Here is a 21,109-nt window from a genome sequence, read left to right on the forward strand (position 1 = left end):
CACACTCTCCAGCAGAGACATAAAAACTAAAAAGTCACGCCATCTTTTTTTTAATTAAATGAATTTCACACATTTTTGTTTAAACCAGATAGGTATTAATTTATCCTATTGTAATATCTCTATTCTAAAATGCACCGTTTTAAAAATAGGGAAAAAAACCTATAATAAAGTTTACTTCCAAAACAATATCGTTTTGGATTGAAAGATTAAAAACATTATAATAATAAAAATTATTATAATCCTGAAATAAATTAAAATTATAAAAAATAAACCTACAAATATATATCTCTTCATGGATCAAAGTGTTATTAAGGTTATTCAATAATAACCTTTTTTTAACACAAAGTAAAAAAAAAAAACAAAATTTAAAAGTAAAATTTTATGTAAAGAATCAATTCAATCCAAAACTTTAAAATATTAGGTAAGAGTATTTTTAATGGTTTATATTATTCTCTAACATAATCTATCATATAAGAGCCTTTTTGACTTGAAACGTGGATATTGGATAAGTTCAATTTAATTTTTTTACCTTATGCTTATTTAATTCCACAAGTAAGAGTGATGAAGATCGAACTCATGACCTTATAGTCATTGAAACTCTGATATCATATAAAAAAATTATTTCAACCCAAACTTTTAAAGTATTAAATGAAAAGCTTTTTTAATAATTTATATTAGGGAAATATTACTCTCCTTTTACATGAGGTAACTTATCTCATTTTCTCTCACTTCGATTTTCGCACCCCACTTTTTTCTTTTTTTTCTTTTTTCTTGTAATGGTGGGACCCACCTATTTTCTCTCTACCACACATAAGATAACTATCTTATGTGGAAGGAGATTAATAAAATCCTTTATATTATTCTCTAATAACATCTTTTAACTTTGTTTCATTCCGCACGTTTTGTAAAAGAGAGAAGAAAAAGCAAAGAGAAAAACAGTCACAAAAGGTTTATTATAATTAGAAGCAATCACCATTAAATGCTTTGACAAATAAAAAATAAGCAAATTGTCCCAAGCAGCAGCCATCTAGACAGAGAAAGAAGATAAGAGAAAGAAAATAAAAAAAAAAATGAAGGAAAATAAAAGAAAAAAGACAAGAAAAAAAAAACAAAAGAAAATAAGGGAAATGCTTTTTGACAGCACAAACATTGGCAGCAGTCAATGTTACGAAATAAACAGAGAAGGATTCGGGTAACCCCTCGTCTTTTTCTTTGAAAATTTTAAGGAAACAAAAAAAACACAGTTCAATTTTTATGCTTAAAGAAAAAAACAGTGTGGAATAATTGAATAAAAATAATAAGTTAATAAAAAAAATTGAAAATAATCTGAAATAAAAAATACAGCCAAAAAAAGAAAACAGCGATTCCTATAATCTCAGACATCCATTTTTTCTCTGTTGTCATTCTTCTCTCTCATCTTTCTCTCTCTTCATACCGAACCAGACCAGCTTCCTCCGTTAATCTCTCAACATTCTGATTTGTGGAAGCACTTTTGTCTCTTCCTCTCTGATCCAGCACATACTCCTCTTTTATTTTTTATTTTGCTCTGTTAATTTGTTTTGCATTAAAGTTCATTTTTTTTGTCATTTTTTGTGTGTGGTTCCTGACACTTGTTAATCATTTTTGTTTTTGGGGTTAATGGGGTCCTATTATCTGCAATTTTTGTGGTCGGGGATGATTGATTTGGGTTGAAGGAATGTAGCTGGTTCTGTGTTCTGAATAAGGATTTCATCCTCGTTGATTGGGGGTGTTGCAAAATTCATAAATTTGATTCATTTAATTTATTATTTGTCCTGGATATATGCTATACACCAATTTAGTACTAATATGATGATGGGCTGTGAAATCTTATTGGATTTGGGTGGATTTTAGAAGAAAGTTTGGATTTTTGACTCAGGTGAATCTGAGGAGAATCAGCTTGGTCTCTTTTTCACCCCCCCCCCCCCCCCCCCTTCTCTCTCTCTGTGTTTGTGATTGTGCACAATCACGTGCTGAATTGGGCACAATATGGATCATGTGATTGGTGGGAAGTTTAAACTGGGAAGGAAAATTGGGAGTGGGTCTTTTGGGGAGCTCTATTTAGGTATGGTCATGTTTCTCTCTTTCTTTCTTTTTTAACAAAAAAAAAATATTTTGTTTTTTGCAGCATTGTATTTTATTGTTTTATTTCTGCATACATGATCGTTCTATTCTTTCACATTTTAGCTGTTAATGTACAAACTGGAGAGGAGGTGGCTGTTAAGCTGGTATGTTAAGTTCTCTTCAAACTTTTAGCCTTGTTAATGTCTGGATGGGCCACAATGTTTGATTATTGAATTCTTTTATGGATTTCTAGAGATCGATTGATCATTGATCTTTTTATGGTGTTTCTGAATGTATGTTTAGTATATCATCCTAAATGTGTATAATGATGAAATCACCTTGTTTTGCTCTGTTGTTCTCCTGTTTTCTAGACTTTACAAATATATCATGCTCTATGGGGTCTCTTATTATTATTCAATGAGGCAGACATGGTCACTTTGAATGGTGAAGCTTCATAAATTTTTTATCAATGCTACGGGAGTTCCAATGATGAATACCGATACATGGAATTTGACATGAGATATGATTTAAATAACAAAAGAAATGGCATGCCCTTAAAACTTTTACTGTTAAGTGTTAACTGCTGGACAATTGGTGGATCAGTTCTTAAGGTATAGAAGAAATAAATAAGTCCACTTTATGGACTGAAGAGACATGCGGAATTTCACGTGTTTATTTATTTATTTTATTTTATTTTATTTTTGTAATTTTTGTTTGCAGCTGCTGGATGGTCACTTTGGTTCATATTGTTAAAACACAGTTTATGTTGGATTGTTTATCATATTTTGCTGGATTTTGAGATAACTTTTTGTTACCGGTTAATGATGTTAATTACTCATGATATTCTATGTTTCTTATTCCTAATAACCCTTCCTGTCCCACCAAAATATTCAGGAACCTGTGAAGACCAGGCATCCACAGCTTCACTATGAGTCAAAATTGTATATGCTTCTTCAAGGAGGAAGTAAGTCTAGATCTCTCTTTTTAGTATTTAGAGTACTAAAAGTATTATCTACCTAATGCTAGAAGTTCCACATGGAAAATGTACCTTAATCTTTATACATATACACATTTGTCTCTGTTTTCTTGATCCTGGGAGTATAACATGATTGATGCACCGGATACTCTTCCATTAATGAAATCAGAACCTTAGTCTCAAACCATACCATCAAAGCAAAATGAAGAATGAAAAAATATTAGAAAACAATGAAGATGTTTCCGTTTGAGTAATCCAATATGGTTTTTCCTTAATGAAGCGGGGATTCCCCACCTCAAGTGGTTTGGAGTTGAGGGAGACTACAATGTCATGGTTATTGACCTTCTTGGACCAAGTCTGGAAGATTTATTCAATTATTGCAACCGGAAATTCACATTGAAGTCAGTGTTAATGCTTGCTGATCAATTAGTAAGTGTACATGGGAGCTGTTATTAAAGAACGTATGTTAAATAGTGATAATAATGTTTTATTTGCTTCATATTTTTGTTTGTTTTCAGATTAACAGAGTTGAATATATGCATTCACGAGGTTTCCTTCACCGTGACATAAAGCCAGACAATTTTCTAATGGGCCTAGGACGTAAAGCAAATCAAGTATGTTGTCGTTCAAGATGATTTCTTTCATTTTATTTATTTTTGTTTTTTGTTTTTTGCTTTTTATTCTCTTACCTATTGTGGGAGCAATATACCTTTTGTGGAGTTTAATGGAGAGGTACCAGAGGAAACTAAATGATCTATGCACGATTTTCGTTGACCTGGTAAAGGCTTATAATAGGATGCCAAGAGAAATCTTGTGAGAGGCTTTGGAGAAGAAAAGAGTTTGTGTTGAATATATTTGAGCTATCAAGGATATGCATGATGAAGTTAAAACTTGTTTGCAAACACATGGTGTGGTCAACTTTGAGTCCTTATCATTTCACCTTGGTATTGGACATTCTTAATGAGTATATCCTGCAGGCAATGCCTCAATGCAAGCTTTTTCTGATGATATAGTCCTAGTGGAAGAATTGAGAGAGGGAATAAATATAAACTAGAGTTGTGGAGAGAAGCTATAAAATCACATGGTTTATGATTAAATGGAAGTAAAATGGAGCATATGGAATGCAACTTTAGCAAGAGGCGTGCTAGCATTGGCTTAGAGGTGAAAATTTAAGATTGCACAGGTTAGGTATCTTGTATCTATCATACAAAGTGATGAAGAAATAGAGGTAGATGAAATGAAAAAGTTCTCCATTCATTATTTGTGATTAAGGTGCCACTCAAGCTCAAAGGAAAATTTACCATAGATCCTAAGGCAAGCATTGAGCAATAAAGTGCCAACAAGAACATAAGTTAAGTGTTGCATAGATGAGAGTGTTGCTGTGGATGATTGAATCCATTGAGGAACAGCATATATTCAGGAAAAGAAGATAGAATTTCGCCTAAGATGGTTTGGCCATGTAGAAGGAGTCCAATAGAAGCCCTGTAAGAAGATATGAACAAATGAAGGATGGAGAAGAACATGAAAAACTCCTAAGAGAAACCATTAAGACATAGATCTAAATGGCCTTTTGGAAGACTTGGTTTTTGATAGAATATAATGGTGTCATTTGATCCATGGCATTATTGTTGCCGTGATTTGGAAGATTTTGGTTGTTCTTTTGTTGGCTTTGATATAAATGGAAAGGAATTACACATTGAAGTGGTTCTCATACATCAAAAAAAAATCAAAACATAAGCTAGGTTGAGTGATATTAGGGATTGGCAGTTACATACTCTGGTTCCCATGTTTGTCCTTTAGTTAATCAAGGGTATTCTTGCATATGCTTGGGCCTTTCCTTTACAATCCTAAGCAAATTTCACCAGTACATTTTACTTATTTTAATACCACATCTACATGGTTCAGTTCATAACATATCATAATAATGTTTACTTTATGGGATGGTGTATTTCTTTTTTAGTTCAGTGACTTTCTCTGAAGATACTGTTGCTGTTCATAACATAGATCCTTGTTGTTGTTCAATAAATTTGGAAAGATAATCTACTATTATTGGGCGTAAATGTTGAGTAGGTCTAATCTTAGTGAGAAATTGTCCTTGGCATGTGCACTAATGTTGGCATCCAAGTGACTAGATACTTGCATCAGTTAATCAAGCATAAGATTGTAGTTCAAAAAGATTATTCTCCAGCTTCATAGATCCTGACATCCAGTACTGGAATATATCATGAATGACTTACACTAAGATTATTACCTAGAGTTAACACATCAGACCTTAAACTTTAAGAAGGGATAATCCATGAAATGAAGCAGACACTTAACCTTAAGTTCGGATCCTGGATAGACTTCATTTTGTAGCCTCCTTTTGGGTCAAAGCAATCAATTTCTTTAGGGGGGAGGGGGTTACTTTATCATCAGGTATGCTAATTAATTGGGCAGCATTTTGAGTTAATATTACCGATTCTTTTCTTCTTCTTCCTATTTTCTTTTTTTAATTTATGGATGTTATAGGAGAATGACTTGTTTTCCCATCTTTTATTTCCAATCTCTTCTAATAGAATCCTATTCTTTTGTCAAACTAAAACTAAAAAATTAATAGAATCTGATAAGAAATAGCTTAGTTGAACGTTCAGTTCTTTTAACTATACATCATACTGGGTATCTCATTTCAGGTGTACATCATTGACTATGGCCTTGGAAAAAAATATAGGGATCTTCAGACTCATAGGCACATTCCATACAGGTTGGTTTTGTCCTCATTATTTCACGAGGGTGCAATATTTAGTTAAGCAACAACACTTGGGCAAACCAAACGTTATGTTGCCTTAATATTTCACGGATCTTCCTTTTTTGTTTCCATGCATTTGTATTACTTTAATAGGCTATTATTATGCTATTTTTCTAGAGAAAAGTTTTCACTTAAATGTAGGTCCCACAAGTTCTCATTGGCTCTGGTAGAATAGTGTTTGATAACCATTCAAACCCATCTCAGGGCATTGAAACCCCTGGTTTGAAATATATCCTTCTTGATTTCATATTTGTGTTCCTTGCATAGGGAAAACAAGAACCTTACAGGCACAGCACGCTATGCAAGTGTCAACACTCATCTTGGAATTGGTGAGTAATATTTTCTGCTGGTTCATTCCTTTCTTCTATCAACATATAATTAGAAGTGAATTATTACATTATTAGACTTGAATGTTTTCTATTAACTAATTGCACTTTATTTTGCTGGTAGAACAAAGCAGAAGGGATGATCTGGAATCTCTTGGTTATGTGCTCATGTATTTCTTAAGAGGAAGGTTGGATAATTAACAAATATATATATATACACTTTACCCCCTACTAGAGTTTGGATGTTTTTTCAATATTTTTCTGTTGTCTTTGTTTCTTACGTTTTCCTTTTTCAGTCTTCCTTGGCAGGGACTGAAGGCCGGCACCAAAAAACAAAAATATGATAAAATCAGTGAGACAAAGGTGTCAACTCGCATAGAGGTATTGTGACTAGCTAGATCTGTTTGGTTTTTGTAGAAATTAATACTAGAAATAGATTTGATACTTAGGTCAGACGTTGTGATGCCTTGGAGGTTAATATGACAGGCCAGGCTTGAAAGCCAGCCCCATAATAGTTTGCATGTTTGAATTTGAATACTTATACAAGGACTATTTCTTGTACATTAGAACTAGGTCTGATTGTTCTACTTGTGCACAATACTAAGGTCAAGCAAATACTCTAAGGTTCATGTGCACTTTTTAATTCTCAATCCTATATTCCTTGCATTCAATAGTTGGCACTTGGCATAACTTGTAAAGTTTTCCCTCTTCCTTCCCCTTCTGTCTCAGGCCAGATCTCAATTTTATTGGTCCTATTGAATTATGTGCTTGTATGAACAGGTGCTCTGCAAATCATATCCCCCTGAGTTTGTATCATACTTCCATTATTGCCGGTCATTGCGGTTTGAGGACAAGCCAGATTATTCATATTTAAAGAGACTTTTCCGAGACCTGTTTATTCGAGAAGGTATGTTACCCAAAATATCTAATATGGTTAATGCATTCAAAATATTTTGCTGAAAACTTTTAGTGTGTTTAGTGGCTGTTAATTGATCTGGAGATTATTCATGCAGGCTATCAATTTGACTATGTTTTTGACTGGACTATATTGAAGTATCCACAGATTGGTGGCAACTCTAGAGGGCGGGTTAGTACCTTTATATCTTGCTTGGTTGACTGTTTGCTGGCTATTGTTGGTCGCTTACTGTAATTGTTTTAATAACAGCATGACACTGGCAAGGCAGCTATGTATGGAGCCACACCTTTACATAGACCAGAAAAAGTCTCAGGTTTATTCTCTTTCAGCTGAATAAGCTAATCAAATTTGGTGTTTTGCTAATTCTTAATGAGTCTAACCTTGGGTGGTCAGGAATTTTGAATTTAATATATGTTGTGCCAGAAAATAATCGTATTAACGCATTCATATATGATTATCTTTTTCATCGCTCATATCAATGGTGAAACTAATTTACTTTCTCAAATTTCTTGTTATATAATCTTTGGTCATGCATTACTTCTTTCAGTCGGGAAAGAGATTAGAGAGAAATTCTCTGGTGCAGTTGAAGCATTCTCCCGAAGGAACCCTGCAAGTTCTAGTCCTCGTGCTGATCATGTCAGACAAAGGACTTATGAGGATGTAGCAGTACACAATGATTTGGTAATATATATATATATATTTTTCAACAATTAGAATATATAAATCACCATCTGAAGTTTTCTATTGAGAAGAATATTATTTTCTGTATATCTAGTTTGTAGCGGAGTAGCATGCTATATCTTTTCCTTGGAGGGATTATAGTTTGGACTTTGGAGTACTTTCATTATGGAAGAAATGGATAAAGATATCAATTAGAGAGTGAATTAGTTTACTTTTTCTCATAACCTGATGTTATGAGATTCATTTTAACTTGTTATTTTGTATATGGCTTCAATTTTCAGTTAAGGTCGATTTGAAATTCACTGGCTCTATTTTTTCTATCGTTGATACTGTAGGTTCCTGACATCAGTTCTCAACAAAAAAGTAATCAACATGAAAATTGAGAGGAGTAAAAAAAAATTACTGAAACACTAGGAGTAAAACATTTTAAACAGGAAAGGTTGCAGTTGATGATAACGTTGCTTGTTCTTATTGATGATTGATAAGGACACTATTTTAGTTGCATGATTTGCTTTACTATCTACCCAATGTATTCTTCCTTTTCTGTTTTACTCATGGATGAAACTAAGTATTTGTTCATTCAATTATTCTTATGTTTAGCTTTACCTTGTATTACAGCACTATGCCCAACACAGTTCCTCACGATACGGCAGCAGTTCAAGAAGAGCCATGGTCTCATCAAACAAGCAAATTTCGTCAGGCGATTATACTGGCAGGCTGACCTCAAATGGGGGTCGTACACCTGGCCCGCATAGAGTTCAACCTGTGTATGAAACCAAACAAGCAACATTTATGCGCAGTGGGTCTACAAGAGGCAACCGTGATGATCCTCTGAGGAGCTTTGAGCTCCTCAATATCAGGAAGTAATTAAGTAAATGGGGGTGTCTTGTTGTTGCCAGTTCTATATTTTGACACCTGAAATGCCAGCTTTTATTCAAGAATATAGTATCAAGCATTATGGAAAGAAACCAAAGAATCAATTTCATGGATATTACTGAATTACAATTGAGGTCATAATGGCTTGACCTCCTGATGTCATTTTTGGATCAAGGTGGACCTTTTTTTTTGCCCCCAGATTGCATCAGAAGATTTCTCTCTGCCACCTAACTTGTTCTTAAAACGTGCCAAGGATAATTCAACCCGGATTCTTTTTATATTTAATTGTTGTACTAAATGAAACTTGAGTTGTAAGTTATATGATATTCCTATGTTATTGTTTGTTGACAATGAGGTCCAACACTACCTACTTGTATGTTATTTACACTTGCCCTTGAGGATGAAATTTATTAACAAGCTAGTATTTGGTTTCAAACTAGCTAATTGAGTAATTCGTGATCTTCCCTTCATTTACAGCATCTGCTTACATGGCTTGGATATTTTATTATTATTATTATCATTATTTGTCACTATAGAACTGGAACACATGAATGCATGTTGAGTATTTTGAACTAATGAAGTTAAATCTAGACATGAATGCAAGTCTTCCTTGATTTATCGTCCAAGCTGTTACATGGAGGAAACGCTTTTTCATGGTTTGGTGTCTAGTAAAGACTATTTTTTGATCGTTTAAATTTAATCCAGTTAGTATAAGGAACAATGTATCATATAGTGCTATAGGACTGAAGATTTGTAAGTTTGTGCAAGAGAAAAATGTTTCTCCTTTTAAAGAACATAGAGTTGTGTTATTTTAAATGAAAAAAAGATAAAAATTAATATATATTTTATTTAGAATTTAATTTAAAAAAAAAATCACCCACTTTCTTTAGTCATGATTTTTGTTGTTTGTGTTTTCCTTTAAAAGCACAAACATGTTAATTATTTAGTTATCACCTTAATGATTATAATTTAAGACACAACGACGAGTCGACATATTGTCTTGTGACTTACTAGTCAACAATAGTCTTAGAGAGAGCTACAAACATTTGACTTACTAGCTGATTTTCATTGCAATTTTTCCTCATTTGCAAGCACTCGTTTTCCTCTGTCTAGTGTCATATCCTATAATTCTTAATTTTTCTCGGTTCTGTTGCAACTCCATTTGCCATATTGAACCTCAGCACTATGCTCAAGCATCTAAGCATGAGTGCTGGCAGCAAGCGATGCAAGCAGAAATATATGCTTTGGAACAAAACAACACCTGGGTCTTAGTTGATCGTCTTCCTGATAAGCGCATCATCGGATGCAAGTGGGTATACAAGATAAAGCTTAAAATTGATGGTTCTATAGAGAGATACAAAGCCAGACTCATTGTCAAAGGCTATACACAGATAGAAGGTGTTGATTACTTTGACACATTTTTCCCCGTTGCAAAAATGACCATTGTGCGTGTGTTGCTCTCTATGGTTGCTTCTAGAGGATGGCACTTACTTCAACTCGACGTAAACAATGCTTTCTTGCATGGAGATCTTAACGAGGAGATTTGCTAGCCTCGTGAATAAGAAATTTTAATAGAAAATACATCAGTAGTTTCAAGGAGGATATACACATGGAAATTCTGAAATCTCAAGAAAACATGGAGTTCTGTAAAGAATTATAATTTACAACTGAATTTGAGAACCATAACCTCACAAAAATAAAAATAAAAATAAAAACATACATAGTTGTTAATTTGGAACTTCAAATATATAAGGAGCCATAGTAAATTCTTCACGACTTAGAAGTTACACAAAAGAAATTCATATTAGATTGTAGATACCTACTGACAATTTCAGTATTTTTTTGTTGTGATTATAAGTTACACAAAGAAATTCATATCTTCCTTCATCTTAACTTTTTTGAAGACTAAGGATTGAGGAAGGAAAACCAGTTATGATAAAATAAAATAAAATGATGTGTTATATACCTGCTGACATTTTCAGTATTCTTTGTTTTCTGCTGATAACTGCCAAGAGTTCAAGTAAAACACAAATTAACTTGAGCACGAAGCATTAAGATTGAAGACACTTGAAAGAAAAGGGTATTTGAAATATTATTGAATTGTGTAAATAATCTGTACAAAGAGGTCTCTATTTATAGAGAATGAAAACCCTAATACTTGACCTAATGGGCTTGGCCCAATACAACGAATACTAATAATAATAAAATAACAAATATTTACAACACTCCCCCTCAAGCTGAGGAATAAATATTTATCATTCTCAGCTTGCTAGTAAGTTCTTGAAATCTGTCTGAAGGAAGTCCCTTTGTCAATAGATCAGCTAATTGACGCCCAGTGGGAATGTATGGAGTGATAATCAACCCGCTATCAAGTTTCTCTTTGATGAAATGGCGGTCGACCTCAATATGTTTAGTCCGATCATGTTGAACCGGATTATGAGCTATACAAATAGCGGACTTATTGTCACATAGCAGCTTCATAGGTCCCTCACATTTTATTTTTAGATCATCAAGTATAATTTTCAGCCACAGTAACTCACAAATGCCTTGAGCCATAGCTCGAAATTCAGCTTCTGCACTTGATCTGGCGACCACATCTTGTTTCTTACTTCTCCATGTCACCAAGTTACCGCAAAGAAACATGCAGTAACCAGTGGTAGAACGACGGTCAGTCACGGATCCAGCATAATCAGCATCAGTGTAAACTTCTAAAGAGAGATTGCCATCACGTCGGAATAACAATCCTTTACCAGGAGTAGCTTTAAGATACTGCAGAATTCTCTCTACTACCTGCATGTGTTTCTCCTTTGGATCGTGCATAAACTGACTGACAACACTAACAGCATAAGCTAGATCTGGTCTAGTATGAGCCAGATATATCAATTTCCCAACTAGCCGTTGATATTGTCCTTTATCAACTGGAGGACTCTCTTCTTCATAGCATATCGTGTGATTCTGCTCAATAGGAGTATTAGAGGGTTTACACCCGAGCTTTCCTGCTTCTTTGAGAAGATCAAGAACATATTTCCTCTGGCTAATAAAAATTCCTTTCCTTGAATGAGCTACTTTTATCCCTAGGAAATATCTCAGTTTCCCAAGGTCTTTGACTTCAAACTCAGAGGCAAGCCGTGTTTGCAGAATCTGTTTTTCTACAAAATCATCACCTGTGATAATAATATCATCAACATATACAAGGAGCACAGTAAGCTTCCCATTATGGGAGTGCTTGAAGAAAAGAGTGTGATCTCCTTGACTCTGTCTGTATCCTAAGGTCATCATAACCTTAGTAAACCTTCCAAACCAGGCACGAGGTGACTGCTTCAATCCATACAAGGCCTTTTTTAATCTACAAACTTTATTTTCTCCCTTCACAGAATCAAAACCAGGCGGGATTTCCATGTAGACTTCTTCTTCTAACTCACCATTGAGGAAAGCATTTTTCACATCAAATTGATTTATATCCCAATTGTAATGGGCAGCAAGGGATAACAAGACTCTCACCGTATTCATCTTTGCAACTGGAGAAAATGTTTCTTCATAATCAATGCCATAGGTTTGAGTGTAACCTTTGCCAACTAATCGAGCCTTATATCTCTCAAGAGTTCCATCAGAATTATATTTCAGGGCATAAACCCATCTGCACCCTACTACTTTCTTTCCATTAGGTCTATCAATAACCTCCCATGTTTTATTTTTCTCCAACGCATTCATTTCCTCTTGCATGGCTTGAGCCCAATTCCCATCTTTCAAGGCTTCATGTACTGATTTTGGGATTGCAATAGAGTCTAGTGCTGAAACAAAGCTTTTGTGCTGCACATAAAGATTAGCATAGGAAACAAAATGGGAGATAGGGTATTGAGTACAAGAGGGACAGGAGGGACAAGATTTCTTGGGACAAGCTCTTTTTCCTTTTCTAAGAGCAATGGGTAAATCATCAGAATCAGTAGTAATGGGTAAGTCATCAGAAGTATTAACATCATGATCAGAAATATGAGATTTAGGACTTACCAGTGGTTCAGACGATTGAGGTTGCTGCTGAGGCAATGTGGGTTGTTTCCTTCTTTGATATACCAACTCGGGTGTCATAATCTTTCGTATCTCTGGTGTACTTGATGTATCAATCACAGGAGAATCAGTCACAGAAGGATTACTCACAGGAGGATCAGACACAGAGGAACATACACAGGATGAACAGGACCAAGAGGAGGATACACTGACACAGGTAAAGGAGTAGACACTGAAGATTCAAACTCAAAGACGGGAGGTGATGAGATTTCTGGTGAAGGATTCTCCCCCTGAAGATGAGGACCTTGGAAAAAAGACTCAGATTCCTGAAATGTAACATCCATAGAAACAAAAAATTTCCTACTACTAGGGTGATAGCAGTTGTAGCCCTTCTTAACAGGAGCATAACCAAGAAAAACACATTTAATAGCCCTAGGGTCCAACTTACTACGATGATGTTTATGAATATGAACAAAAACAACACACCCAAACACACGTGGAGGAAGACTCATAATTGGAATAGAAGGGAAAAAAGAAGTCATGGAGTGAATAGGACTTACATGGTCAAGTACCCGAGTGGGTAAACGGTTGATCAAGAATGCTGCAGTAAGAATAGCATCTCCCCAATAATATTTGGGTACATGTGTCTGAAACATTAATGCACGAGCCACTTCAAGAAGGTAACGATTTTTTCTTTCAGCAACCCCATTCTGTTGGGGGGTGTCAACACAAGTAAGTTCATGAATCATACCGTTATTTCTTATAAATTGGGAAAAACTGTGATTAACATATTCAGTACCATTATCTGTTCTTAGTCTCTTATTTTTTTACCAAACTGGGTCTCAACCATTTTATAAAATTGAAAGAACAGTTGTGGTACCTCAGACTTTTCATGCATTAAGTACACCCAAGTTACACTAGTGCAATCATCAATGAAAGAAACAAACCATCTATTTCCAGAAGCATGAGGGACTTTAGAGGGACCCCAAACATCAGAATGAATAAGATCAAAAGGTTCAGCACTCTTAGTAATACTAGAAGGAAAAGACACACGATGATGCTTAGCAAATTCACAAACATCACAATGAAAAGACTCAACAGACTTAGACAAAAATAATGACGGAAATAAAGATTTGAGTAAACTAAATGGAGGATGACCTAAGCGCTTATGATGAAGCAAAATCAAAGAATCAGCAGTTGATTGACCATGAGACATCAAGATGTGATCTGTTACTTTATTTGCAGGAGATTGTGACACCAGATAGTACAGCTCACCTTGCTCTTTAGCACTACCAATCGTCTTTCCCGTGGCGAGATCCTGAAAAACACAATGGGTAGGATAGAAGGTTACAGTACAATTCAAATCTTTTGTAATTTTACGAATCGAAAAAAGATTCGTGGAGAGTTTAGGAACATGAAGAACATCCTTAAGATGTAAGGACTGCTGTAAGTTTATGTCACCAGAACCCGCAACTGATGTATGAGAGCCATCAGCTACGGCTATTGTATGAGTTCCAATGGTAGGATGATAAGAAGTAAAGGAGTCAGCACAACAAGCCATATGATCAGTAGCACCAGAATCAACAACCCAAGAATGTTTAAAATCATTACATGAAGAAATGAAAGAAGAAGTTTTGGAGCTCATACCAGTCATAGTCAAAGTACTAGTATCAGATGGCTTACTCAAAGAATCAAGAAGGGTTCGGAGCCATTCCAACTCATCTGGACGAAATGCAGAATTTATTTTAGAGGAAGTAAAATGCTGTTGACCATGCATCCTATTCATCTTTTCTAAGACAGTTTGCTTTCCATGGAGGCGAAAGCATAGATCCTTGATATGACCTGTTCTTTTACAATAAGAACACCATCGATCATCTCTCTTAGGTTCAGAAGTTGCACCATCAGAAAACTTTGTAAAGGAACTCCTTTGAGAAGAGGCCATACTGCACAAAACTTGTCAAAGAATAGCACCAAGAAGCCAAAAAATCACAAACAAATACTAAACAACGTCAGATCTGACCGGAACAGTAACACAGCGGCCGAAACAGTAACGCAGTGGCCGGAACAAATACCAAACAACGTCAGATCTGGTCGGAGGCAAGAAATTGGTGAAAGAACAAACTCCAAGAAGCCAAGAAATTCGGAAAAAAATACCAAACGATGTCCGATCAAAGTGAAGAGCACAGATCCAGAGCCGGCTTGGAGAGACGATCAGAACTGTGGTGGTCCGCGGCCGAGAACCACTGTCACGCGCTGTCACGCGCCGGTGAAGCTGTCGGCGCGTGGAGGCGCGTCTGACCTCCGATGGTGCTGGGTTTTTCAGGCAAAGGTCGTCCGGCGAGCGCGATGGTTTCTGTGGCTGTTCGGAGTGAAGAATCCACCGGAAAAAGGGTCCAATCGCGATGAACAGGTTCTGTACGGTGGTTCTAAGTTCTGTACGTTGATTCTGTGAACGTTTGTTTATTGTTGTGTAATAGACAAGAAAAAGAAAGAGGAACAGTGAAGCAATGGTCTTCTCGGTCCAAGAGGTCCCCGGAAAAAATTTTCCGGTGGCGGCTGATGGCAGCAGACGTAAAAAAGAATAAAAAGGTTTCGTAGGCGCGGAAGCAGAGCCTTCATGATCGAGAGCTCTGATACCAACTTGAAAGAAAAGGGTATTTGAAATATTATTGAATTGTGTAAATAATCTGTACAAAGAGGTCTCTATTTATAGAGAATGAAAACCCTAATACTTAACCTAATGGGCTTGGCCCAATACAACAAATACTAATAATAATAAAATAACAAATATTTACAACAAAGACAGATGATAGTGTGCAAATATTAATAACTAATTCCAACTTGTGAGGCCACATCCTCGCCAATTATATACTAAAATGAAGTTATGCAATGAAATATCAACTAATTTTTATATTAAATGAAATCTTATAAGCTTAAGAGTAAATACCTTTTTTGGTCCTCAGAAAATTTCACGAAGCCCGTTTTAGTTCCTAGCAAATAAAAAGGCCCATCGTGGTCCCTAAAAAATTTAAATTGGACCCATTTTAGTCCTTTTGAGGACTTATATGGCTCTTTTTTGAATTTGTGAGGGATCACGATTTCAACTAAATGGGTCCTTTTGAATTTTTAAGGGACCACGATGGGCCTTTTTATTTGCTAGGTACTAAAACGGGCCTCGTGAAATTTTCTGAGGACCAAAAAGGGTATTTACTCTAAGCTTAATATATTTAACGAAAAATTTCAGTCTAACAATTGTATTGATAAAATTTAACATTTATATGGTAAGTTTCGTCATCATATATAATTATTAACTATTCAACATAATAATATGAAAAAGACCGAAAATCGTGATATGTTATTGAATATGAATTTTAACTTTAATCAAAGCTATTGCATCGCGATACATATTGTATATCGTTTGATTTTGTTTTTATTATCTTATATCATGAATAACATCACATCGTAATGTTCAGATTGTTTCCCTAGTTAATAGTTAGTTTCTATATTTATTTTTGAATTTGAAATACAAATCATATTTCTATTTCCTTTCTTTATTTAATAGTGATTTTTCAGATTTTGAATTTAAAATTGCAAATATTGGTGTGGACTCGTGTCACAACATGATTGGGTAAGTCATCCAACCGTCTTAGTATAAATAAGCTCACAAACCCTTGCCCCATTCACGTCCGTGCAGTTTTACGTAGTAGTATTCTTTTCAAATTTCAAGGTATGTTCATTTTGTTTGATTTATTTGTTTGTGCTGTTTCTTTTTTGAAATTAATTTGATAATGTTTCATCGATCCAAAATTATTTGTTTTTAAGAAAAAATGTTTGTCATTTTAAATGACATAAAATTATGTCATTTTAAGAGAGAGATAGACATAAGAAAATATTTTTTTTTTTAAATTTAAATTAAAAAAAAACCACTTACTTTCTCTTTCATGATTTTCATTCCTTGTGTCTATCTCTCTTAAAATGACATAATTTATGTTATTTAAAATGACAAACACCAAACACTTGTTTTTATATATATAACAGTATTCAAGGTTCTTGATTTATTTGTTTATACTGTTTTGTTTTTTAAATTAACTAACTTGATAGGATTCACTGCCAAATCATTCAGATGCGTATGTCTGAACTGAGTTCTAGTATGTTCTCCCATTAGCCCATTTTTTTTAGGCTTGGAATCATTAGGTCCTCACATGTTCTTATTTTAGAAACATCCTTTTTGAAATCCAGTGCAAGTAAAGTAAGTACATATAACACTGCCAATTTTGTTGGAGCAATTCATTGTTTCTAATCCCGAAACATGTCAAACGAATTTGGAATGTTTTTTCTTAAAAAAAAAAAGGGAAATGCTGTTTAATTTCTTCATTCTATCCATTGGAATACCAATGAATACATCTTAGGGGTCGTTTGGTTGAGGAGAAATTTTTTGAATACTAGGGAAATGTAATTGATAGGAAAATGGTTGGAAAGTGAGTTAAGTAGGAAAATGTAAAAAAAAGTTGTTTAGTTTGAACAAATTTTACCGGGCAAATTAGGTAAAATTTATAAAACCTATATTTGGTTTGAGGTAAAATATAGATGGGAAATAAGTGACAATTACGAAAATATCCCTATTATTAAAATTTTTAAAACGAAAAAGAAAAAGAAATAGTTTGGAGATCAATCCATTCTTCTTCTCGATCGTCATATTTGATATGGTGAAGCTTTGTTTCTTTGTTATAGCCATCGACAAGACCACGATACCAACTTTGGTCCAAAGGTCAAAAGACCTTATTTCTATGGTTGAGTACCTGATGTGCATCCATGTCATCTAACAATATTTCATAAAAATGGCACCTCTTCCTGGAATTACCCTTTTCTTTGTATTGTTTCCTAGGCCTCAAGGCTCTACCAGCAGTATCGACTGATGCCGATCCTGAACCCAACCGAGACTTTGACCCATGATGATTTAGCTGCAGAAGCAAAACAAAGAAAAATGGTGAGGGTATATTTGGTATGATTTGTTGTGGCCTATGTGATTTAGCTAGCTTTCATCAAAAAACCACCTCCCACTTTACTTTTTAAACAGTACCGATGCATAGTTAAATGGGGCAAAACTGAAAATGGTATGCATCATGTTTCCCTGGGTATTGCTTCTTTTCTCCCTCAACCAAACACATGCTTCCCATAATCCCAACATCATTTGCATGGGCAAATTTAAAAAACCCCTCAACCAAACACCACCTTATAGTCTTCTTGAGAAATTCTTGTGTAGACTTTGTCTACAAAAGTTGTGTGATTGTGAGGACTAAATATGGATAATTTGAGTGGGTGCTGCACTTTGAAAAATTGTGCTAATTAAAGATGTCCGTACTTTTACTCATTTGTCCACACTTACTTATTTAAAAAAAGAAAAAAATATTTATCCTTTTAAAGAATATAATTTTGTGTTCTTTTAGATCCTAATTGTTGATTTTCGTCAATCAACAATTAGGATTTATTGAATCAAATTTATTAATTAATTAGTAATTCACAATAAAACCCAATAAATCCTAACCGTTGATTGACGAAAATCAACGGTTAGGATCTAAAATGATATAAGAGTAAATACCTCTTTTCGTCCCTGACAATTTTCACGAGGCACATTTTAGTCCCGAACAATAAAAAAGGCTCATTTTAGTCCCTAATATTTGAAAAAACAGGCCACGTTTGTCCTTCCGTTAGTTGGCATCTGACAACCCAACTAACGGAGCACACGTAGACTGTTACTTTGCTGAGTCACCGTTAAGTATGCCAGCGTGGAAGTAATACGACGTCGTTTTATGTCTTCTTGGAGTTTTGGACAACTGACCCTAGCATCGAAGGCCCTATTTGGTCCCTGACAAATTTATCGAGGCCCTATTTGGTCCCTGACAAATTTATCGAGACCCTATTTGGTCTCTGACAAATGTATTGAGGCCCTATTTAGTCCTTAACACCACAAACCTTTCTCTATCTGTTTTATTTATTTAATTGATGTAATTTTTCCATTGCTCATAATATGGAAATGTAGGATCCCTAAAAGGTTTTTTGTTAGCTAGGTGGTGCAGCACTCATCCTCAATCCAAGGACTCTGCTTGGGTCTCCCAACATTCCTGAGGGCCTTCCAAACAACACTGTTACACATGAACCCAGCACCAAAAGCTATCTGACAAACCCTATTACCCCTCTTGATCCTTGAGTTAAACTCAAGGTAATGCCAGTTCATACCAGATGCTGCTGTTAGATGTGTTGCCAAATCGTTCCAATGTCTTCCTTGATGCTTCCATGTACTCCTCTGTGAGCTCCAAATTCTTCTGAATCTCATCCAACACTTTCTTACTTGTTGCCAGAATGCATACATGCTCAAAAGCCAGCTTGTAATCCGGAATGTATGGCTTTGTTTTCTTTTTCTTGAAGAGAAAATTGGTGAAAAAGTGAAGCTGTTTTGAATCTGGTAGGACTAGTGGACCTAATGTGGTAATATTGGCCTTTGATGCATGGCCTCCAACCTGACATCTTTGCTTACAGAAAGTCCCTTCCTCCCTTCAATATCTTCCCTTTGGTTTATTATCATTGATGAGAGTGATGGGGTGGTGTTTAATATTCCTTTGGTTTTACTTTTGTGACAGCAAGAAGGTCCTTAATTGCCCTAAACATCACCATGGATACCTCTTGTCCTTAATTGTCCCATTCAATGCATGCAAAAAATTGAATATATATACATAAATAGGCTTACATTCCCTTAAACATATTGGCAAAGAATTATACAATCTCAAATAATGAAGACTGAAATCTCATCCACACTTAAATATGTGAAGAGTGGTAAATAATTAACAAAAAAGTGTTGTTTACCTTGTATTCATCTGAAGGGCAAAAACATGAAAAATCAAGCAAATAGGTAGACCGGGGTGTAGATTCAATATAAAAATATAGCATTAAGCACAAAAGTGCTTATATAAATAGAGCCTCAGTGAGGTCATGTTTGTCATAGAGATCTTTCCAAGTGAAATTTCCAATATGAGCAATCAAGGTTGCAAGAAGAGGTGGTGCCAGCAACAAATACAAACAATGGCTAATGAGGTAGCCGTAACCGAATTTCACATATTTTAGATTAACTGAACTAAGAAAATCTGGCAATTTAGGCTGTACTTTAACTGAGAAATTAAGAGTGCCTGAATTTGGGTTAGAGTTCTCAACACCCATTTGCAGAATCTCTGTGGAAAATTGCTCATTTTCTTTTGACATGGGGGGAAAATTCACTTGCAGAAAACTATATTGATTGAAGAAAGAGTTGAGGAAAAAAACATTTAATGCAGCTCGAGGTGCATGCAGATAGAGAAAGGTTTGTGGTGTTAAGGACCAAATAGGGCCTCGATAAATTTGTCAGGGACCAAATAGGGCCTTCGATGCTAGAGTTAGTTGTCCAAAACTCCAAGAAGATATAAAACGACATTGTATTACTTCCACGCTGGCATACTTAACGGTGACTCGGCAAAGTAACGGTCCACATGTGCTCCGTTAATTGGGCCGTCAAATGCAACTAACGGAAGGACGAACGTGGCCCTTTTTTTCAAACATTAGGGACTAAAATGAGCCTTTTTTATTGTTCGAGACTAAAATGTGCGTCGTGAAAATTGCCAGGAACGAAAAGGGGTATTTACTCATGATATAAAGTTAGATTCTTTAAAAGGACAATGTTTTCCCTTAAAAAAAGGGTTCTCTTTTTCTACCGTCAGTGTAGATAACTTATCTACATTAAGCCCAAAACGACGTCATTTTTGAGGCAGAAATCAAAGTATTTTTGTAATTATAATTTATTTCAGGGTTATTATAGTCTTTTTAATTATAATTTTTAATTTTTTAACGTAAAATGACGTCGTTTTGGAAGCGAATGTAAATTATTTATCTACATTTATTGTAGATTAACATTAAAGCCTATAAAAAAGAACATGCTTTTGATAAAGGGCTTGTGTTTTTGGACTATGTATTTGTTCTCCTCCTAATGAGGACGGAAATGTTAGTTTTTGGTGTTACTAGATATGATCAATAATTGTTGTGAAGGATTGATTACCATTAAGACATTAACTAATTTGTTGTAACGATGATGACTGGGTCTAGTTATCCAAAACTACTGCCCAATTTTATTTTTTTTATTCTCAAAAATGGGAGGGGTTATATTTAACAACCCAAATAGTTACAAACTCTTACAATCATATCTTAATCGTTGATTTTCGCCAATCAACGATTGTCATTTATTGTGAATTAATAATTAATTAATAAATTTGATTTGCGAAAATCTTAACCGTTGATTGATGAAAATCAACGGTTAAAATATGATTGTAAGAAGTTGTAAACGAAAATAGGTTGTAAATATAACTTTCTCCTCAAAACTCCAACTTAAAATCACTTCTTAAGAAAACAAGTTTTTACCAATTAAATTAAGAGAGTTATTA

At 34.8% G+C, this 21,109-nt stretch overlaps 2 protein-coding genes and 1 pseudogene across 3 annotated transcripts; 2 read left to right on the top strand and 1 right to left on the bottom strand.

Moving 5' to 3' along the window:
* Positions 1-1,369: 1,369 nt before the first annotated feature.
* Positions 1,370-9,056, top strand: LOC133310546 (casein kinase 1-like protein 6). 2 transcript variants are annotated; one of them, XM_061511494.1, is made up of 14 exons: positions 1,370-2,083; positions 2,206-2,246; positions 2,977-3,046; positions 3,339-3,487; positions 3,577-3,672; positions 5,728-5,798; positions 6,111-6,172; positions 6,294-6,357; positions 6,466-6,550; positions 6,950-7,076; positions 7,183-7,256; positions 7,335-7,398; positions 7,633-7,773; positions 8,398-9,056. In XM_061511494.1, the coding sequence occupies exons 1-14, from the start codon at positions 2,008-2,010 to the stop codon at positions 8,631-8,633; spliced, it is 1,356 nt and encodes a 451-aa protein (XP_061367478.1). In that variant the 5' UTR covers positions 1,370-2,007; the 3' UTR covers positions 8,634-9,056. The 2 variants fall into 2 exon arrangements, with proteins under 2 accessions (XP_061367478.1, XP_061367476.1); XM_061511492.1 differs by having other exon boundaries at positions 1,374-2,083; positions 7,633-7,766; positions 8,385-9,056.
* An 809-nt stretch (positions 9,057-9,865) lies between these two features.
* LOC133310554 (uncharacterized mitochondrial protein AtMg00820-like) lies at positions 9,866-10,192 on the top strand. The gene has a single exon (XM_061511506.1). It carries the CDS (start codon positions 9,866-9,868, stop codon positions 10,190-10,192), a length of 327 nt encoding a protein of 108 aa, XP_061367490.1.
* Positions 10,193-18,711: 8,519 nt separating this feature from the next.
* LOC133310555 (3-ketoacyl-CoA synthase 10-like) lies at positions 18,712-19,901 on the bottom strand (annotated as a pseudogene).
* Positions 19,902-21,109: the final 1,208 nt, after the last annotated feature.

Source organism: Gastrolobium bilobum, unplaced genomic scaffold (genome assembly GCF_033153095.1).
Source record: "Gastrolobium bilobum isolate Gb01-03AN ecotype WA unplaced genomic scaffold, APGP_CSIRO_Gbil_v1 utg2169, whole genome shotgun sequence".
NCBI classification, from domain to species: domain Eukaryota; kingdom Viridiplantae; phylum Streptophyta; class Magnoliopsida; order Fabales; family Fabaceae; genus Gastrolobium; species Gastrolobium bilobum.